The 20,920-nt window shown below is 57.4% G+C and overlaps 1 protein-coding gene across 3 annotated transcripts in view; it reads left to right on the forward strand.

The window, feature by feature from the left end:
* Positions 1 to 14,644: 14,644 nt before the first annotated feature.
* Positions 14,645 to 20,920, forward strand: part of SRL (sarcalumenin) — a 71,900-nt gene continuing 65,624 nt past the window's right edge. For 2 of the 3 annotated variants that reach the window (XM_075899103.2, XM_075899104.2), the window contains exon 1: positions 14,645 to 14,788. In XM_075899103.2, the coding sequence (XP_075755218.2) occupies positions 14,728 to 14,788 (61 nt within the window). In that variant the 5' untranslated portion in view covers positions 14,645 to 14,727. The remainder of the gene's footprint in view (positions 14,789 to 20,920) is intronic. The other variant, XM_089782212.1, reaches the window with a different exon arrangement.

Raw genomic sequence — 20,920 nt, forward strand, 5'->3', positions numbered from 1 at the left:
GAGATTCAAATGCTGGCCAGCTGGTAGGCAGAGTGCCCGTCACCGGCAGCATCTGTCTATGGGTGGTGCACAGCTGTACACGCCTCGGTGCACAAAAACTTTATTCCGCACATGGCTGCTGCTTGTCACGTTTACCCCCCTTCCAAGGCTGTGCAGGTGAGGAGGGCGAGCCAGAAGAGGTAAAGGAGAGTTTAGTCAAGATGTATTCAAGGCAACCGAGCCTGAGGAAATCCGGCGCCCTTCCCCATGCTTCAGGAGCTGGCTGAAGCTCTCCGAGCCGTTGGCTATTCTCTGAGGACCTGTGAAGGGCAGACACAGGCCTGGCTGGGCTGATGGAGTTGAGCTGGCCCTGCTGGGGGCTCTGCCCGCCCTGGGGTTCTAAGGGCAAATGACACCAGTCGTTAAAGAGGTTCTAGGGAATTACAGAGCAGTCAGCCTGGCGCAGATACCAGGGAGAGCCTGGGCCCTGCTAAATGATCCCTTTGGGACACCGTCTGGTCCTCCAAGGGCTTAAGTCACGGCCAACACAGCTCTGGCAAGAACAAGCCCTGCCAAGCTGACCTCGTATCCTCCTCCCCGGGGGGGGGGGGGGGGATGTAAAGATGTGATGTGTTTTGATCCGGAGTGAGCTTTGTTGCACCATCCCCCGGCTGTTCTCCTGAACCAGCGAGGACTGGGGTCTAGATCAGTGTTTCTCAACTTTTTTTATAAAGTACCCCTGTTTCAAAAAGCACCCCCAGTACCTACTGTTTTTAGAGAGAATTTTTTTTCTACCATTGCAACACATTTTTTTAAACAACTCATGGTAGCCAGGCAGGCGCTGACATTTTGGGTGTAAAAAGGACAAAAATAATAAAGCGCGGTAAAACAAAAAAATTTTCTCCATATTTCAGTTGTTGATGTGTCTTCCCCCCCCCCCCCCCTCCCCCCCCCGACTTCTCTCAAGTACCCTGAGGCTACTCGTCCCACTGGTGGAGAAACACTGCTCTAGATGAAATTAGAAGGTGGTGCTACTGCCTGATTTGTTCCAAGACCTTGCAGGATAAAGGCGTAAGAGGGGACTTGTAGCCTGAGGCCAAGTCTACAGTGGCTCTCTACGGTGCGGTACCTTTCTGGCTCGGGTGTGAAACCCCCCACCTCCAAACGCAGCGAGTTACAGCACCATCAAGCGCCAGCGTGGCTCCCCATGCGGAGCGGGTGTACGTGGGGCACTAGGCGAGCTCTCCCACCATGGGTACGAGGCCAGTTTAAAGCGCTGCTGGGGCTCTGCTTTATCAGGCAGGCAAAGCCTGAGATTTTGTCTTCAAGACACGCTGGGGTGGAAACCTGGCCCCGCTGACGTCGATGGCAGCACTTCTCGTGCAGAGTACGAGGAGGGGATTCCGGCAGGAAACCCCCTGCCTGTTGGTGGCATCGCTGGCGGGGAGGCGCGTGCTCAGAGCGGAGCCAGCAATGGCTCGCCGCGACCCTGGCAGGAGGATTCCAGTCGGGGCTGGAGGGGTCAGGCCTGGGCCTGTTACTAGCCAACATTGCCCTTAGTGACTTGGCTAAGGGCGTGGCGAGAGAAAGCCGCAGGCAGGAGGGGCTGCGCTCGGGAGGACCGGGTTAGAATTCCAAACAGCCTAGACAAACCGGAGAGCCGGTTTGAAATCAAGCTGCTGAAATTCAATACAGATAAGTGCAAAGTGCTTCAGCGAGAAATCGAATGAACAACTGTGAAACGAGGACGCGGGTAGCACTGCTGAAAGGGGGGGGGTTAAAACGGATCCCAAGGCGAGTCTGAGCCAACGGTGATTCAGTTGCTACAAATACTAATGTACTTGTGGGACGTTAACAGGAGAGTCGTATGAGAGAGGGGAAGGTAACTCTCCTGCCGTGCTGACCCGTGGGGAGGAGAACGATGCCATGGAGAAATTGGAGGCTGTGTCGACATTGGCACCCTTTTCCGGAAAAGGGTGCCAACGTCGACACAGCCGGAGAGTCTAGAGGAGAGCATCTACCAGGTTAAAAGCACGGCCCTGTGAGGAACGGGGAAACTGAGGCAGTTGGGTCTTGAGAGAAGACGACAAAAGGGGCAGGAATCGGATAAGTCTTAAAAGATGCCAAGGGCTGCTATAAAGAGGCTGGCGTCAAATTGTTCTCGTGGCCCCTGGAGGTAGGACAAGCAGCGATAGGCTGCATCTGTAGCCAGGGAGACTCAGGTTAGGCGTTGGGAAACATTTCGCTAAGGGGCGTTAAGCCCTGGCCCAGGCTTCCGGGAGAGGCGGTGGAATCCCATCGTTGCAGGCTTTTAAGGACAGGTTGGAGGGACACGTGAGGAATGGGCCAGGCTACCTCACTTGCCCTGCAGCCCCCATCGCAAAGGGGCGGAGAGGCAGACAGGGCCCGGAGAGCTGGCTTGCCCACCTGCGGCTGCAGGCAGATGGCCTCCTCTGAGGGAGATGAAGTCACTTCTGAGACCTGGCCTGCAGCCTAAGACTGCCCCAGCCCTGGAGTCCCTCTCCCCGCTCTCACAGCTGGGCTGCTAAGAGAAGCCATGAAAACATGCGGCCACGCTGGGTACGAGGCCAGTCACCGATCTAGGTCCTACCTTGTGGGCCAGGCACCCAAAATTCAGCCCCTAGCCCTTGCTGCTGTGACGGACCCATGCTGCACTAAGGGATGAGGGGGCGCTGGGCCCGGTCCTAACTGGGAACCGTTGCCCCTGACAGAGGAGCCCTGCAGCGGCGAGGCTGGCGGGGAGGGTCTGGGGGAGCCGGCGGGGCTGCAGCCAAGGGGGGGCTGCGGGTTCTTCGGGAAGCCCCCGAGGCCGGAGGCAAGCGAGGAGAATTTTTGGCTTTTCTAAGAAGGTGAGTTTCCAGGCTGGGTTGTGGGGGGGAGGCGTGACAGCACGGTGGGGGCGCCCCCCAGGGGCCCGCAGGGGAGACGCAGTCAGACTCTCGCTTTATATTTTTTTCTCCTGATTTTAAAGCCAAACTTGGGATCTTGTGGGCGCGACGCATGACTGGCACTTTTGGGGTTGGCAGCACTGGGCTCCTGGCTTCCTTCCCAGCGACAGCTTCTCCGCACGGCCAGGCTGGCCATGGCCGTCGAGCCACACCCTGTCCTCTGACGGTGACCAGGGCCGGGTGCTTCAGAGGGAAGGAGCAAAACAGGGTAATGTCAAGTGATCCTTCCCCCGTCATCCAGTGCCAGCTTCCGGTGGTTAGAGGCTTACGACACCCAGACCATGGAGTTACAGCCCTGCCCACCTTGGCATGGATGGACCTGTCTTCCATGAACTTACCTAGTTCTTTTTTTAACCTAATTATAATTTTGGCCTTTACAACATCCCCTGGCAAGGAGTTCCACAGGTTGGCTGTGCATTGGGCGAAGAAATGCTTCCCTTTATTTGTTTGAAACCTGCTCCCTGTTAATTTCATTGGGTGATCCCAGTTCTTGCAGTGGCGCTGGAACCATTTTTAGGGTGGGGATGAACCCCTCACAGACCCAGACTGGGGCTGCAGCTGGGGGAAGCTGCAGATCTCCAGGCATGGGGCCAACGGTCAGTGCCCTAGAGCCTGGAGAGGCAAGTGGGCCAGCAGCCTGAACCCTAGCTGAGGGGGTGGTGTCTGGGACCCCCTGGAGCTGGCGACTGGTTCCCCAGGTGGCAGTGGAGCCCATGGGTACAGGCTGGCAGCTGGGACCCTAGGGTGGGGTGCAAAATCTGGGGGGTGCTGCACACCCCCTGAACCCCTACTTCCTGTGCCTATGAGTTCTCGTGTTATATGAAGGGGTAAATAACACTTCCTGGCTACGTCTACACTGGCACGATTTTCCAAAAATGCTTTTAACAGAAAAGTTTTCCGTTAAAAGCATTTTCGGAAAAGCACATCTAGATTGGCAGGATGCTTTTCCACAAAAGCACTTTCTGTAGAAAAGCGTCCGTGGCCAATTTAAACGCGCTTTTCCGCAAAAAAGCCCCAATCACCATTTTCGCGATCGGGGCTTTTTTGCGGAAAACAGTCCTGTGCTGTCTACACTGGCCCTTTTGCGCAAAAGTCTTTCAGAAAAAGACTTTTGCCCGAACGGGAGCAGCATAGTATTTCCGGAAAAGCACTGACAATCTTACATGAGATCGTCAGTGCTTTTCCGGAAATTCAAGCGGCCAGTGTAGACAGCTGGCAAGTTTTTCCGGAAAAGCAGCTGATTTTCCGGAAAAACTTGCCAGTCTAGACACAGCCCCTTAGTTTCTCCACACCACTCGTGATTTTACAGACTCTGTCAGCCACTCTCTGTTGCCTCTTTTCCATGCTGAAAAGTCCCAGGCTTTTTAATCTCTCCTCATATGGAAACTGTCCCATCTCCTGACTAGTATTGACTCGTCCCCAACACATCCCGTTCATCTCTGTGTCTGATCATTCTGTTCTTCACTATGGTTTCCCTTGTACTAAGTTAAGTTCACTGGCCTGTAATTGCCAGGATCGCCTCTGGAACCTTTTTCAAAAATTGGTATCACATCCGCCACCCTCCAGTCTCGGGTACCGAGGCTGATGTAAGCAGTTGGTTACATACCCCAGTTAGTAGCTCTGGGGTGAATCTCTTCCTGTTCCAGTGAATTATTGCTGTTTAATTCATCAATTTGTCTCAAAACCTCCTGTACTGACGACACAGCCTGGGAACTGTTCCTCAGATTTGCCACCTGAAAAGAATGGCTCAGGTTTGGGACTCTCCCTCACATGAGCTACAGAGAAGTCTGATGCAAAGAAATCATTTAATTTCTCTGCAGCAGCCTTGTCTGTTGAATCCCCTTTTTGCGCCTTGATCATCCAGTGGCCCCGCTGTGTGTTTGGCCGGATTCCTACGTCTGATGCACTTAACATTTTTGTACAGTTTGTTTTTTAGGCTTCTGCTAGTTGCTCTTCAAATTCTTTTTTTGGCCTGCCTGACTAGTCTCTTACACTTGACTTGCCACAGTTTATGCGCCTTTCTATGTTCTTCAGGAGGCGTTCCGGTGTTTAAAGGACTGTTTCTTTTACTCGGTTCTTTAGCCAAGCTGGTGCTTTTTCAGTCCTCTCGGGAGCCTCTGTTACGGTGTTTTTACCGTTTCCATGCAGCTCGCACTCTTGTGACTGTCGCTTTTCATTGCCATTTTGCTCGGTTCCTCATTTTTGTGCCGTTCCCCTTCTGAAGCGAAATGCGACTGTGGTGGGTTGTGCTGGTGCTTTTCCTCCCTTGGGGATGCTACATTTAATTAATTATAGTCACGGTAAGCGGGTGGTTCCGCTGTATTCCCCTCTTGGACCTGATCTTGTGCTCCACTTAGCACTGAGTTAAGAATTGCCTCTCCCCTTGTGGGTTCCAGGAATAGCTGCTCCAAGAAGCAACCGCTGATGGTGTCTAGAAACTGTGCCTCAGCATCCCGGCCGGAGGTGACGTGTCCCCAGCCGCTGTGGGATGGCTGAAATCCCCCTGTACTTTGGGTTTTCTAGTTGTTTAGCCTCGCCTCGCCGGGACCGTGCGTGGGACAGGCAGCACCCCGGGATCTGTGTGCGCCCAGCCCAGCCCCACTCCCCGCTGGCCGGTTCCCCCACAATCAGCCCTGCTCCCCCCAACCCTCTCCAACGGCCCTGCTTCCCGCCGGCCGGTTCCCCCCTCCCCCCGATCTCCCGCAGCCAGCTCCACTCCCCCCAATCCCCTCCTGGCCAGCACTGCTCCCCTCCCAGCTCCCCTCCCATCTGAGATCAAGTGTGTCTGGTATATTTTTTAACTATCTGGTAACCCTAGCTGGGGGGTACCCAGGACCTTTTGCCTGTGGCACTGGAGGGTCGGTTGCTCCCTCCCCCAGAGATGGCTCTGTCTATGGTACAGAGTGATTCAGGTAAAATTCTCACTACATTTGCCTCTACACTTTCTTCCACAAACTGTGCCCTTTCCCTGCCGGCCTGACTCACTCTGCCATGCCTGTGTATTTCTCCGCCCGTATGACACTGATCCACCAAGATTCTGTTTGATCCACACTCACCTGGCTTCTAGCATTTATAGACTGTGTCTCTTCAGTTGTCTGCCATGTGGGGATGTCACCGAATAATTCTTCTCTCCTCTGCACTGATTCGGCCTCAGCTGGAGCTTTGTGTGCAGTTCTGGGCACCACGTCTCAGGAAAGCTGTGCAGAAATTGGAGAAGGTCCAGAGACGAGCATCAAGCATGATGAAAGGCCTAGAAAACACGAGCTCCGAGGGAAGAAAGAATCAGGCTTGTTTAGCTTAGAAAGGAGGGGACTGAGAGGGGACGTGACAGCAGTTTTCAAGTACCTAAAAGGGTGTCACAAGGAGGAGGGAGGAAAATAGTTCTCGTTGGCCTCTGAGGACCAGACAAGAAGCAATGGGCTTCGACTGCAGCAAGGGAGGTTGAGGTTGGACATTAGGAAAAACTTCCTGCCTGTCAGGGTGGTGAAACACTGGAATAAATCGCCCAGGGAGGTTGCAGAATCTCCAGAGATATTTAGGAGCAGGTTGGACACACACCTGTCAGGGATGGGCTAGCCGGTGGGGACTGAACTCAATGACCTCTCAAGGTCCCTTCCAGTCCTAGTGTTCTGTGATTCTATGACTGGGTCTCCTCTGCATGTGGCTGCTTCTCGTCCGTTCCTCTGGCCCCTAGAAATCTCATGCTACATCTGATCGGGTTAATCTGTGCAGCACCGTCAGCTGTGCAGCCAGGTGATGCGGGGTGAGGGTGTTGATGGCTGCGGCCACTAGGGGGTGGCATGGCTCTACGAGGTCATCTAAGCTCTGGTCGTTAGCAGGGCCCTTCTCCTAACGAGGGCCTGCTGGACCTTTGAAGGCGAATAAACCCGCCCAAACTAGTCTCCCGAATCCATCGGCTAAGTGGGGGGCTGGGACCCCCTTTCAAAGAGGGGGTGGACGGGCTGTTTGCTGTGCCCTTGATTTCTGCTTGTAGGACGCTAGCCGGTCCAGCCTGTGGGCGAGTCTGGGGGCAGAATGTCATGGTTTCCTCGTTAGTCTTTAAGGGCGCCTCATTGATTCTACCCCTCATCTGGGTGGGCTCAAAGGAGCTGCAGGATGGGGGTCTTTTCTAAACAGAAGGGAGCACAACTGGCACTCGAACTCGGCCCCTCCCCTCGTTGGTTTCGCTTGCTCTTCCTTCCCTCGCGGGCGAGCAGCCTGGGCCGTGCCGTGTTGGCGGGGCCGTCGAGCCGGCTCTCGGGGTGCAGCGCGGGGCCTTGACGCCGGATCTGAGGAAGGCGGTTTCGCGGCCGACAGGCCTTGCGCGCGGAGCGAGGGCCGGAGCGGCGAGCTGAGGGTGCCCGTTGTTCTGGTCTGCTCACCGGCGTGGCACCGGCAGGCGAATGGGGCTGGCCAGCCATGCTGCTCTCGGGCGCTCCTGGCCGCCCGCAGGTACAGATTCAAGCTGCAGGGCTTGGTGCCTCTGAACCGCAGCAGATTCCAGCTGGACTTTCCTGGGGGGCTCCCCCTCAGCACGGTGGGGCAGGGCCTGGAGGAGCTGGAATGCAGCAGCTTTCGCCTTCTCTCTCTCCTCCTCCTCCCATCCCCAGCTCCCCTCCCCTGGCTCCCTTTCCAGGGCAGGCCTTGGCACTGGGCAGTGTGCCCTCCCCTTCCCGGCCATGCTGAGTCGGCCCTTTCTGCCGGTGACGGACAGAGCCGGTGCTGACTCAGCGAGCGGGCGCCTGCCGCCGGAGAAGGAGCCGAGGCAGCTGCCGTCAGAAAATGTTTCAAACCTCCAGGGCCAGAAACGCGACTCGGTTCTCCCCGCCCCTGCAGAGCCAAACGACTGCGCGAGGAAGGGCCCCGCAGCGAGAGGGCCAGAGCCGGGTCCGTGCAGGGCACACGGCGAATCTCTCCCGGCACCCGGACGGGTCCATGAGAGCCTGCCCCGCTCGGCCCTGTGTGCCCCCGGGCCGCAGTCCCAGGCCTGGCTCTGGCCTAAGCACTAAATCCTGTTCGACTGGTTAACCGGTTAACTGATTAAAGGGGGCTGGGCTGGAGTGTCCCCCCCACCACAGCTGGGCCGGAGTGTCCCCCCCACCACAGCTGGGCCGGAGTGCCCCCCCCCACAGCCGGGCTGGAGTGCCCCCCCTCCATGGCCGGGCTGGAGTGTCCCCCCCACCACAGCTGGGCCGGAGTGCCCCCTCATCCCCATGGCCAGGCTGGAATGCCCCCTCACTCCCTCAGCCGTGCCCCCCCTCCACAGCCGGGCCGGAGTGCCCCCCCTTCATGGCTGAGCTGGAGTGCCCCCCCCTTGGCCGGGCTGGAGCGTCCCCCCACACTCCTGCTGCAGGCAGGGGCTGCTCCAGCCCTCACCAGTCAACCTTTCACAGCCCTCGCCTGGCCCCTCTTGTCCCCGTGCCGAGGCGCTGGCTGCTGATGGTGGCTTTTGAGATCTGGCCTGAGACCCAGCGAACTCCTATCACAGCAGCGGCCTGTCTGAGCGTGGCCCCTGGATCTGAGCGGCGCCATCACCCTGGCCGGCCGCCCGTCCCTTGCGGTCCCCAGCTCCCTCCGGCTCCCTGGGCAAGATGAGATTTCCGTACCGTGGCCACGTGGGCAAGCAGAAGCGTGGTGTTCCCGACCCAGCAGGGCCCTCGCCGTGTCTCGCCTCGGGTGCTGCAAGCGCCGGCTTGAAATGGTTTTGTGCTGATCTGGAACTACCCCCCAGCTTGCAAACTTCTCTATGAAAAGGGGCGTCGGGAGAAGGAGCTGTTCTGCCAGGCTGCCCCTTAGCCACAGTCCCTGCAAGCTTGGGCTAGTCACTCCCGTCCAGGCAAGACGATCCAAAGGTCCGGGTGGTCGGCCAGGCAAGCTGGCAGGCCGCCACCAGAAACCTGCCACGTGTCCAGGGGCCTTCGCCGCAAGCCGACGGATTCTGCAGCAGGTTCCGATTCCCACTAGGGTTGCCAGGTGTCCGGTATTCACCCGGACAGTCTCGTATTTTCGCCTCCTGTCCGGTAAAAAAATTCAGAGAAAACCAGACACCTAAAACGTCCGGTATTTTCTGATTTTTTTCCCCGGCCAGTAGGCAAAAATGCTGGGCTCCTGGCAACCCTACAAACACTCAGCGCCCAGTCTCCCGAGCCTGCCCCGACCCCAGCCCCCATGCTTACCCGGTTCTGCAAGGCTGCCGACCCAGGGGAAGCAATGACTCCCCTGGGTCTTAGTGCTCAACCGCTCCCCTGTTCCTATCCCTGCACTCACTCTTAAAGGGGACACGCTGTTTTAATGCTGGTTTATTTTAATTTTTTTTTTTTTCTTAATAAGTTTTTTTGCTCAGCAACTTTGGTCTCCCTCCACCTTTTCTTTCCTTCAACAGCATTTTTTCCTGTTTTTTTTTGGGGGGGGGGGCGGTGTTTGGTATTTTTGTTTCAACCATCTGGCAACCCTAATTCCAACCAATTGGTAAAACCATTTTCCCGGCACTTCTCCAACGTGTTCCCATTTTAACCATTCGGCCTGTGGTTGGGGGCAGCAGCGAGGGCTGGGGTCAGCGCCTATGGATCTCTCTCAGAGCTAGCCACCATGCAGAATTTCTAGAGCACCCCTCGCCAGGGGCGGCCTGTGAGCATAGGCAGACTCGGCGGTCGCCTAGGGCGCCGCTGGCCTGAGGCGCCTGATGATGACATCACGGCCATTGACAGCCATGCAGGCCGGGGCGCTGATCGTGCCTTCTGCTCCAGCTGCCACAGCCAGCCGGCCTCAGACAGCTCCTGCCCCTCGTGCCTGTCATGACATGAGGGTTAGCCAGCAGCCTGGGGACTAAGGGGTTAACTATACCTAAGCCAGGTAGAGTTGGCCAATAGGAATGTAGCTAGGAATTTCAAACTGGGACAAAGGAATTTTGGGGTTTTCCCTCCTTTGTCTCTGGGGCAGTTTCTCTCCAGCTACTGAGGGAGACAGACAGAATGTCTCCCTCCAAGAAAAGACTCTTCACTGTATGTAAGTCGGGTAAAGTTTAGATAAATGTGTTAGGTTTTATTGTTTTTTGGTTTGGGAAATGGGTTCTGATGTCTGTGCATTTAGAAACGGGTTTTCCTCTCCTTTGTAACTAAGCTCCTGGCCCATGGTGGGGTCCCCCCCATGAGTATATTACTTTGTGACTTTTCCATCTAGTCATTATGCTGGCAACGGGAATATTGTGGTGATCATAAAAGTTCTTTCTCTTTTCTTTTTATTAACCTGGCATTGGTTAATTGTTGTGTCCTGGTTTTTACTTTAGGGGTGAGATTTCCCAAGTGATCTCTCCCCTGATTTTCTTACCATTACTTGGGTGGTGGCAGTGGATTTTATCCCCAACATCTAGGTTGTTAAGATTTTGGGGGGAAGTTTTATACCAAAGTCTGGAAAGATACGGTTGTGAGGTACTTTTGCAGGCCCCCACTTCTGCATTTATCATGCCAGAGTGGGGATTCGGCCCATGGGCCCTTTGGGCCATTCAGGTCCCCACCCGCCCATGGGAACAACCCACCGGCCAACGTCCCTCGACATCGCCACTCGCTTCCCCGACTGCTCCGCCCCACTTGCGGGAGGGCGCCGTGCCAGAATTCTGGAGTCCTTTGGACACGCTTGTCTCCGGCCCGCTGGGACGCACCGTCAGCGATTGCCCACTTCTTAGTAGCTGGTTGGGACAGGGCCTCGCAAGCATTCGCGCGGCTCTAGTGCTGTCCCCTGCCGCTTCAGAAAAGAGCTTCCTTTGCCCCCCTCGAAGAGCTTCCCTTGTCTCATCCGGCATTTGGAGCCCTCTGTAGCAGCAGGCCAAAAACACGCCGGACACGCGAGGCAGGAACGCCGCCCCCCCTCCCCGCCCCGCACACGTGTCAGCTCCACTCTCCACCCAGTGCTGAGTTTGGGTCCAGTTCTGGGAATTCTGGGTAGACCGTTATGCAAATGAAGCACTCGTTCCACTCCTTTGGTGGAAGCGAGAAAGGCCTGGCATGCAAGGCTCCGGGCCTTCCCTCCACGTGTAACAGGGCTCTTGTGACCAGCGGGGCCGTAGAGGCACAGCAGACTTTTCACACCCAGCTCACCTGGCTGCCTGCGCCGGCAGAGGATCTGCCTTAGTTACAAATTATTTCTTCATCAGTCAGGAGGCCCCCTGGTCCCCGCTGCTCCCAGCTCCGGCAGTCTCCCCACAGCACTTAGCAAGAGCGCTGCTGTCCTGCCAGCCTCGTGTCGTAGGGCCCTGGGCCCACCAGAACAGGCTGACGTCCCGGGGCCTGGCTGCTTCGCTCTGTCGCAGGATGTTCTCAGAGCTCTCCAGCGATCGCTTTGCCTGGTTGCTCGCAGGGCCATTGCGGCAGGAAACGCTGTTCCCGAGCGTGAGAAGCTTCTGCGGGCGACCATGGAGCCGCGTGTGCGGGAGAACTTGGGCCATTCATCCTGGACTGTGATGTTCCCCAGCAGAAGTGCTGACAAGGGGCCCAGGTACCGACAGAGTTAGGACGCAGCTTCCTGCTTTCCGATGGACTCTTGGCCGAGCTCCCAAGCAGGGCTAGGCCAGACTTACCTGGATGGCCTCCAGAGAAACCCAACTCTTTGGCCCACAGATGTGGCGTGAACAAATAAACGCCACAGCGCATGTACTGCTGGAAGAAGGCGCACAGCTGATTTCAGAGGGAAATCCTCTTCCTTGTGAGTCAAGGCGAAGGAAAAGCCCGTGCTGGCTGCCAAGACATGGTGCTGCAGGGCTGTGATTTCTCCTCGGGGACGTGAAGGAAAGGCCTGACCACGCGTGCCCACGAAAGGCCCCGTGGTAGGTCTCAGCTCTGCTGTGCGGGTCGCATGCCAGGCAGCACGTCGACATTTCCCCAGCTGGTTTCTTTCGAGACGAAGGTCAGGAAGCGAGGCTCCGTTCTTCCCGTGCGGGATGGCTCTGGTTTGAAACCGCTGCTCCGGGCCACGCCAGAGGGGGCTGCTTCTCGGAGCTGGGGGAAGCGGATCCCGAACGCCTGTGGCGGCCGAGCTGACTGCCGTCCCCCTTGGGAAGATGGGCCTTTGCTGCTTTTCTTGGCTCAGATCTGTGGGCTAGAAGGGGTGACCTCGCGGTGTCGCCGCTGCTGATGGCTGTCGGGTGGCTGATTGACCACGTGCCCGATCTCTCCTTCTGCTGCGGCCTGCGGCCCCTAACGACCAAGCCACTGACTCCCAAGAGCGACTGACGGGCTCAAGAGCCATCGGCCGTGGCCGGGTTCAAAGCTGCTGAGGGGGGATGGGGAGCTGAGGAGGACTGAAAGCTCCCAGGGTTCAAAGCAGGGCCCCAGGCTGCACCCCCCCCCCCCCACACACACTTTGTTTTGTCCCGCAGCACAGCTGCTCCCAGGTTTCTCCTGCTCGCTGTGGGGTGACGGGGGCGCGCTGAACTCAGGGCGTGCCCCTGTGCCCCCTCGCTGCAGAGCTCTGAGGGGGAGACACAGCGGAGGTGCACACACACACACACACACGGAGAGCTGCAGGACAGCTTTCCCTGTCTTAAAGAGACAGCGCCTGGCTTCTCTCTGAACCTTACCCAGCACACACACTGTGTGTCACTGTCACACCCCCAGTCTGTGCTACAGTCTCTGTGGCCCCCTCACACCGTCCCGGTCACACACACGCTGCGGTACATGCACAATCTGTGTCACAAAGTCTGTCTCTCACACGCAGTGTCTTACACACACACTTTTTCTCTCTCTTTCTGCAGACCCCAGCCCCTCCCCTTCCATCTGAGGCCCTGCCCCTTCTGGAGTGGGGGGGCCTGGTGCCAGCCGGTGACCATGCACCAACATTCATGAAGTGGCCCCCCTGCAAAAATTATTGCCCACCCCTGGAATAGCCTGTGGTCGTGGGCAGTGGGCAAGCTAGCCTGCCAGCCCTGTGCCTGCCGTGCATGCCGGAGCCCCACGGCCGTACCACGCCCCCCCCAGTGGAGCCTCGGACAACTTGCTCCAGTCACGCTAACCAGCCCTCCCAACCGCCAGGCCGGTCTCTGCGCCCGGCCACACCAGCCCCCTTCCTGAGTGCCGTACGGCCCTAGTGCCCAGCTCCGCTGGCTGGGCCATGCCACTGGAGGCCTGACCCCACCCGCCGGCCCAAGCGCCCTGGCCACCAGGTTCCCGGCTGCTGGTTGAAGCTGAGTCCCCACTTGGCTGGCTCCAGCATAGAGGGGGAGGATGGGCAGGGCCTCGGGCGGGGCCATAGCCCGGCTCAAGGGAGGCTTAGACGTTAATACCCCTGCCCATGACTGTGGTGAAATGTAGCTTTGGGAAAACTGCCATAGTGCTTCAGGCTGGGGGGCAGGCCAGCTGGCCCAGTGGTTAGCTCCTAACTGGAGCAGCCTGGACTCACTCTTCTCCTGTCACAGCCTGTCTGTGCGACTGGGGGCCTGAGGCACACAGTGGGACCGTGGGCACGGGGCCAGGGAAGTACCACCGACAGGTACAACAGAAACGAGCTGGGAACGACTGTAGCCGTGAAGAACAGTGATGTGAACAGCCCCTTTCTAACCTGCAGCGCAACGTCCGTGGGAAGGGGACGGGGGACGGGGGAAGGCCAGTCCCACATTTCTCTGGTGCCGGGTGGAGGGTCCCTCGAGAGGGGCGCTGCGCGTGCAGACCCCCCCCCCCGGCAACCGGGCCCGTGACAGGCGAGGGCCGGGCAGCGCCAGGCTGGGGTGGCGGCAGCTGGTGGGGAGGCCGCTGGCAGCACCGTGACCGAGACCGTCAGCGCCTCGGGCTGCCAGATGGTTTCAACAAAAATACCAGACACGCTGGCCACGACACCCCAATCGACATCCCATCTGCGTTAGAAAACACCCGACCGTTCTAGTGTCTCCGTTTGTTTCCTGAAGAGACAGCTCCAATACTGGACTGTCCGGGCGCCTGGCAGCCCTGGGCGCGCCAGGCCAGAGACCCGCAGCCGGACCACCAAGCTGAGGAAGCGGAAGCTGAGTAAGAAGTTTGACTGGTTGGGGCGGGGGTGCAGGGCCCGAGATCCACACCGGGGGGGGCTGCAGGGCCCAGACCCACACTGGGGGGCGGGGCTGCAGGGCCCGAGACCCACACCATGTGGGGAGGGGGCTAGAGGGCCCGAGACCACACTGGGACGGAGGGGCTGCAGGGCCCCAGACCCACACCGGGGGGGGGGGGCCCTGTAGGATCCGAGACCCATACTGGGACTGGGGGGGGGGGCTGCAGGGCCCCAGACCCACACCAGAGAAGAGGGGGGCTGCAGGGCCCGAGACCCACAGCAGAGGAGGGGGGGCTGCAGGGCCCCAGACCCACACCCAGGCAGGGGGCTGCAGGGCCCGAGACCCACACCTGGACTGGGGGGGCTGCAGGGCCCCAGACCCACACCCAGGCAGGGGGGCTGCAGGGCCCCAGACCCACACCCAGGCAGGGGGGCTGCAGGGCCCCAGACCCACACCCAGGCAGGGGGGCTGCAGGGCCGCAGACCCACACCCAGGCAGGGGGGCTTCAGGGCCCCAGACCCACACCCAGGCAGGGGGGCTGCAGGGCCCCAGACCCACAGCAGAGGAGAGGGGGCTGCAGGGCCCCAGACCCACACCCAGGCAGGGGGGCTGCAGGGCTGGAGCCCCACACTGGGGGGAGGGGAGGTCAAACAGACTGTGTGTGCAGGGCTGGGCTGCCGCCCAGTTGCCCTAGTGCCTGGCCTGTCCCCTTCCCCAGCTGCTGTATAAATAGAGGCGCCGAGCAGCAGCGGGCTCCTGGCAGCCACCATGCAGGGACTGAGGCTGCTGTGCTGCTGCCTGGCGTCTCTCCTGCTCCTCGGGGCGGCAGGTAAGGCCTGGCTCTGCGCCCCCCGCCCGGGCCCCCTTGGGGATTGGGCACTGCGTGTGCCTCTCCGCCAGCCCCCCTGCTCTGGGCCCAGCCGGTGGCCGTACCCCCAGCCCACGGCGGGGCTGTGCACACCACGCAGGGCTGAGGGGGTGGCTCAGACAGCACCGGGCGTGACCCCCGTGCAGAGTCGTTGAGCTGGGAGGCCCCCGCTGAGGGGGTCTTGGGTTGAACTGAGCTGGGGAGCCCCCCGTGAGTTTGGGGGAACCGCCCCCATGCAATGGGGCCCTCCTGCAGCAGGCGGGCGTGGAGGGGGGCACTTTGCTGAGCCCGTGCTGCGTGTGAAGGGCAGATTGGGATGGGGCGGGTGGGTGATTTCTGTCCCGGGGCTGAGCGCTCCGAGGGGCCGGCCCGTGCGCTGGAGTCGCTCCGAGTCAGGAGGCAGCGGTCGGGCGCCTGGGGGGTTTGGTGCTGCGCTGGGTGGGGAGGCTGGGTAGGATTTTGCAGTGGGGCAGGGGGGAGGTGTGGGCTGGGTCTCTCGCCGTTTCCTTTCCTCGATGGTGCAAAATGCAGTGCATTTCGGCATTCTGAGTTGCTTCCCCAGGGCCTCCCCTCGCCCCCCACGCGTGGGGCAGAGACAGTGGCAGGGGGCCTGGCTGTAAAGATCCTGGGGCGTCTCTCCCGTGGGGTGCTCTTGGAGGTGCGGGGGAGCGGATCCACGTTACCCTTGCTTGCCCTTGAGTTAATTTGGTCTCCCTTTGCCAGGCTGGCTGGGGCTGTCTATCCCAGGCGGCTGTGAGGAGGCTAAGTATGGAAACAGCCTTGTAACTGAACGCCTGCTCCCCCCTCCCTGCCATGCCCCCTCCCTCTCCGCTTCCCCAGCCTCTCCCACCGCACCGTGCCCAGCTGCTGCCTTCTGGCTGTCACAGGGGATGGGCAGCGGGAGTTTTGTCCTTTTAAGGACATCCTTTATCATTCCCAAGAGCAGCGGGGCGAGGGGCTGGCCGGTCCCCGCTCTCCCTCCAGGGTGCCCTGGGCATCCACGGCTTCTCCCCCAGCTAAGCGTGAACGTGGAGGGGGCAGGCGCCGGGAGGCCTCGGTAGTTGTAGCTGCTGCCTTCGGGGCTGGGGCGAGGCGAGTGGCTTGTGGAGCCATGTGCCCCTCCCTGTGCCCGTTGATGCCCTGGAGGGGTGGGCCCTGCGCAGGCTCCTGGCATCCTGAACCACGGCAGCTCACTGGCCCCCCGACGCCCCAGAGGCCTCGTCTCTATGGAGTCTTTGGCGGGACTGGGTGCAGCTCTGACCACCCTGGGGCTGGCGCCGCAGACTGGACACCCCCCAGGCCCGCACCAGAAGGGCAGGCGCCCCCCAGAGCCTCAGCGTGGTACCCAGCGAGAAACTGGGAGCGTGTTCTGGTGGGTGCTGCAGAGCCCAGCGTCCCGGTGCCTCACAAGCCGCAGGGGGCCAGCAGGGTGTCAGACACCCCCCTTCTTAGCTCTGACTTCCTCCCTGCTTCTCTGGCCTGTAACCTCCGCGCCAGCCTGCGCCCCTCACCACCCGCTGCCTGTGCGCGTTCCACCCTGCATCTGCACCTCCCCTGCTCACACTGCTGGGGACCAGCCCTGACTCATGCTCCGACACGGGGCCAGCCGGAATCCACCCCTGCTGCAGCCTGCGCAAATCTGCTTGTGCTGGCCACGGCCCGTCTCTGCCCGTGCCTCCCTCCGCCCTGCCAAGTCGGCTCAGCTCCGCCCTCCACGCCCCTCTTGGGTCGCTTTGATGCCAGCCCCCAGCTACCTGCCTCCTCACGCCTTGTCCGTTTCCCATGCCCGTGTTATGTGCTGCAGAGCCCACATGGTCAGCCCCCTTGGCTCATTTGCATACTGAAATCCTACCGGTTTCATCATTATTCAAGCTAAATACGAGTCAACCACAAGCTAAGGATGAGTCAACAGCGTGACGCTGTGGCCAAAAAAGCAAACATCATTCTGGGAGGCATTAGCAGGAGTGTTGTGAGCAAGACAGGAGGAGTCGTCCTTCCGCTCTGCTCTGCGCTGATTAGGCCTCAGTTGGAGTCTTGTGTCCAGTTCTGGGCACCGCATTTCAGGAAAACTGTGGAGAAACTGGAGAGGGTCCAGAGAAGAACAACAAGAATGACCGAAGGTCTAGAGAGCATGAGCTATGAGGGAAGACTGAAAGAATTGGGCTTGTTTAGCTTGGAAAGGAGAAGACCGAGAGGGGACATGACACCAGTTTTCAAGTGTCTAAAAGGGTGTCACAAGGAGAAGGGAGAAAAATTGTTCTCTTGGCCTCTGAGGACAGGACAAGAAGCAATGGGCTTAATTACAGCAAGGGAGGTTTAGGTTGGACATTAGGAAAAACTGTCAGGATGGTTAAACACTGGAATAAATTGCCTAAGGAGGTTGTGGAATCTCCATCTCTGGAGATATTTAAGAGCGGGTTAGATAGACATCTGTCAGGGATGGTCAACCGTGCTTAGTTCTGCCGTGAGTGCAGGGGGCTGGACTTGATGGTCTCTCAAGGTCCCTTCCAATTCTAGTGTTCTAGGATTCTATGATTCTATGATATAGTCCTGAATAAAAACGAGTAGCCCTGTGGCATCTTAGGATATGTCTACACTTGCTCCCTAGTTTGAGCTAGGGATGCAAATGTAGCCGACCGAAATTGCTAATGAAGCGGGGATTTAAATATCCTGCGCTTCATTAGCATACTCTCGCCCGCGCATTATTAGCATACAAAAAACGAGGAGTAACGTTAGTTCGAACCAAGGGGTTTGATTCGAACTAATGCGTCTCGAAGTGCACTTCCTGGTTTGAATCAGCTGTTGAGTGGAATAACGCGTGGGCGAGAGTATGCTAATGAAGTGTGGGATATTTAAATCCCCGCTTCATTAGCATTTACATCCCCAGCTCGAACTAGGGAGCAAGTGTAGCTGTATCCTTAGGCTGTGTCTAGACTACATGCCTCTGTCGGCAGAGGCATGTAGATTAGACACATAGGCAAAGGCAAATGAAGCCGCGATTTAAATGATCGCGGCTTCATTTAAATTTACATGGCTGCCGCGCTGAGCCGACAAACAGCTGATCAGCTGTTTGTCGGCTCATGCGCTAGTCTGGACGCTCCCCTGCCGACATCAAAGCCCTTTGTCGGCAGCCCCGTTATTCCTCGTGGAATGAGGTTTACCGGGGCTGCCGACAAAGGGCTTTGATGTCGACAGGGGGAACGTCCAGACTAGCGCGCGAGCCGACAAACAGCTGATCAGCTGTTTGTCAGCTCAGCGCGGCAGCCATGTAAATGTAAATGAAGCCGCGATCATTTAAATCGTGGCTTCATTTGCCTTTGCCAAAAAAACAAATCTACATGCCTCTGCCGACAGAGGCATGTAGTTTAGACGTACCCTTAGAGACAAACAAAATATATCGTGAGCTTTCGTGGGCAAATCCCATTTCATCAGATGAGGTGGAGTGCAAATGACAGAAACCAAGATATGAGACACATATAAAGCAAAAAAAAAGTCCCTGTCAATTGTCGTACCAGTGCTAATGAGGCTAATTAAGTGGCTGTAAGTGCCCCATTCTTAGCTTTTGACTTAAAAATGCCATTGTACAAGTCAGGGGAGACTGGCTTTCTAATGCGCCATCCAGTTAATATCTTTGTTCAGTCCCAGGCTAACAGTGCCACATTTGCAGAAGAATGCCGGTTCTGCACTCTCGCTCCATACCTGGCGGGGTAGAAAAACGGCGACTTTTACACCCATGCGGGAGTGGCCAGGCGGGCATTGTCATGAATTACAGTCAGGGCCGGCTCGAGCCATTCCTGCGTCCCAGGCAGCGGGCACGCAACGCATGCGCGGCTCCGCCCCTGGGCACACAGCGCGTGAGCACCCCCCCCCCCGGCGTGCTGCGCACGTTACAGCTGCAATCGGGCGTGAAACACCCCTTACAGCTGCCATCAGGTGCCCTCCATAGGTTGGGGCCCCAGCTAGCCCCCCCCTTAATCCGGCCCTGATTACAGTCTACCCCAAATGTCAGTCAGGAGAGGTTTGCTCTCACGTGGGGGAATGGGAACCCCGGGGCACCTCCCAAGACTTGAGGTCAGAGCCGCGGGCTGTGCTCCGCCCTTTCCTTCTAGCCGTGACAGATGCAGGGTTTCTCCGATGGGCTGGGAGGAAGCGGAGAGATTAGTATTTCTATTTTTGTGTGCTTAGGAGATACTCAGATGCTCCCCTCGCTGGAGTCACACAAGTAGCTAGGAAGACAGCTGGTTTCTCCAACACTTACTGCTGAGCCCACCAGCCCCTCAAAGAGCAGTGGTGCCTCTCACTCTGCGTTAGCGCCTGTAGCAACTACGCGAGGGAGGAGCCGATTTCTTCGGCGCACTTGGGGCCTCAAATAAGCTGCCTTACCCTTTTAAAAATGTAATTCACTTCCCCCTTTTAAATAAACGCACTCCCATCCCCGTACACGCACAGACCCACACCCACACCCTGCTTTGCACCTTGCTGGTGGTCCGTGCCATCGCATTAGCTGCATGTATGGCAATACAGTGTCTTGTGCGCTATGGCATTGCTGCTGGTTTTCTATGGGTAGGCATTGTTTTTAGGATTCTCTGGTCAATGTAGCACATACAGGACCGAGTCATTGTGATGCCAGGGCCTAGAACCGGGCAGTAGTTCTTGCTGGGGGATAGGGATGGACTAAGATAAAATAGGGTCTCGGTGGATAGCTTTTCCCTCTTCCCTCTGTCCTGTGCTGCTCTTCCTGGTGTTGCCCCATGGCACGAGCTCGTGGGAACAAATCACACAGAGCCGCTTTCTTCTAGCATGGAACAAGGAACTTTAATAGACGACAGGAAACAGCATCATCCTGGGACCCCTCTGCAGTGCAGCTGCCTCGAACCCTCTCCCGCCCCGTCAGGTTTCTGCTGCAGATCTGAAGAAGTTTCATATGCAGCCCCTTGCGGGAGCAGAAAACCATGACATCCCAGGAAAAGGCGTGTTCTCAAATGACCTCCAGCTAGAAGCTGGTGTCCTGCAGGACTGGAAGATCAGATGAATGAGGAGAGAGCAAGGGGGCTAAAAATATATTGTCTGGAAAGGAGAAGGCTCGGGGGACACAGAGCTACGGCCTATAAAAATACCTGCAAGGGCCTAGACATTGCAACACAACCCAAGAATTATGCTGCGGGGCCATTAACATAACTTGTCACATAAGATCTCCAGCGCTGCCTCCGGCCCCCGCACAGCAGTGCAGCTATTCCTGATTTACACCGGTGGAAGTACGAACAGGATCCACCACAAAGCAATGGAACAAGTCACCAAGTTGTGTGTGTGTGTGTGTGTGTGTGTGTGTGTGTGTGTGTGTGTGTGTGTGTGATTTTCCATCACTGACCATTTTAAAATCAAGACTCGATGTTTTCCCAATAGGTTTGCTCTAGGAATTATTGTGGGGAAGGTCCCTGTTCTGTGCTCTACAGGAGGTGGGCCCAGGTCCCTTCTGGCCTTTGAGTCTATGAGTCTATGATTGGGTCATGTCCAATGAGGAGTTCATGGTGGAGTCCACAAGGATGCGTAGGTATCTTCCTGTTGCTTGTGCCATCACAGAGGAATTCCACGAGTCACTTTTCAGCCTGTCTCGAGGGGGTGTCTTTCAGATCACGTTTTCCCTGCTTCTTTTTCTAATTTTTTTTAGTTTCTGGGAATTTTGTTTAATTTGCCAGGTTTTAGGTATGATTATTTGGCGGGTTATTACAGAAATATATTCTCCTGCTATCACATTGCCAGCTGTGTATTTTTACTGCATTTTGGCTTATGTAGAAGATTTTTCCCTGTGATTCCTGCCTTGCAATGAAGCATTTAAGGAACAATATAATCTATGATTAAAAATAAACACCATTGCGGTAACCGTATCAATGAAAGAAGAGAATTGCTCAGACGTGACTGATGGCAGGATAAGAAGCTCTGACTTGAATCTAAGGAAGGATGTAACTAGGATAGAAGCCAGGAATCAGGTTTTTAATAGCTAGATGGCAACAGTTTTTTTGTTTAAAGAGGTGTAGGGTTGGGTAGAAAAATTATGGTTTATTTTTCTAGAAATGTTTGCGTGTGAGTGTGGTT

The sequence above is a fragment of the Pelodiscus sinensis genome, chromosome 15 (assembly GCF_052426305.1).
Source record: "Pelodiscus sinensis isolate ZL-2025 chromosome 15, ASM5242630v1, whole genome shotgun sequence".
NCBI lineage: Eukaryota > Metazoa > Chordata > Testudines > Trionychidae > Pelodiscus > Pelodiscus sinensis.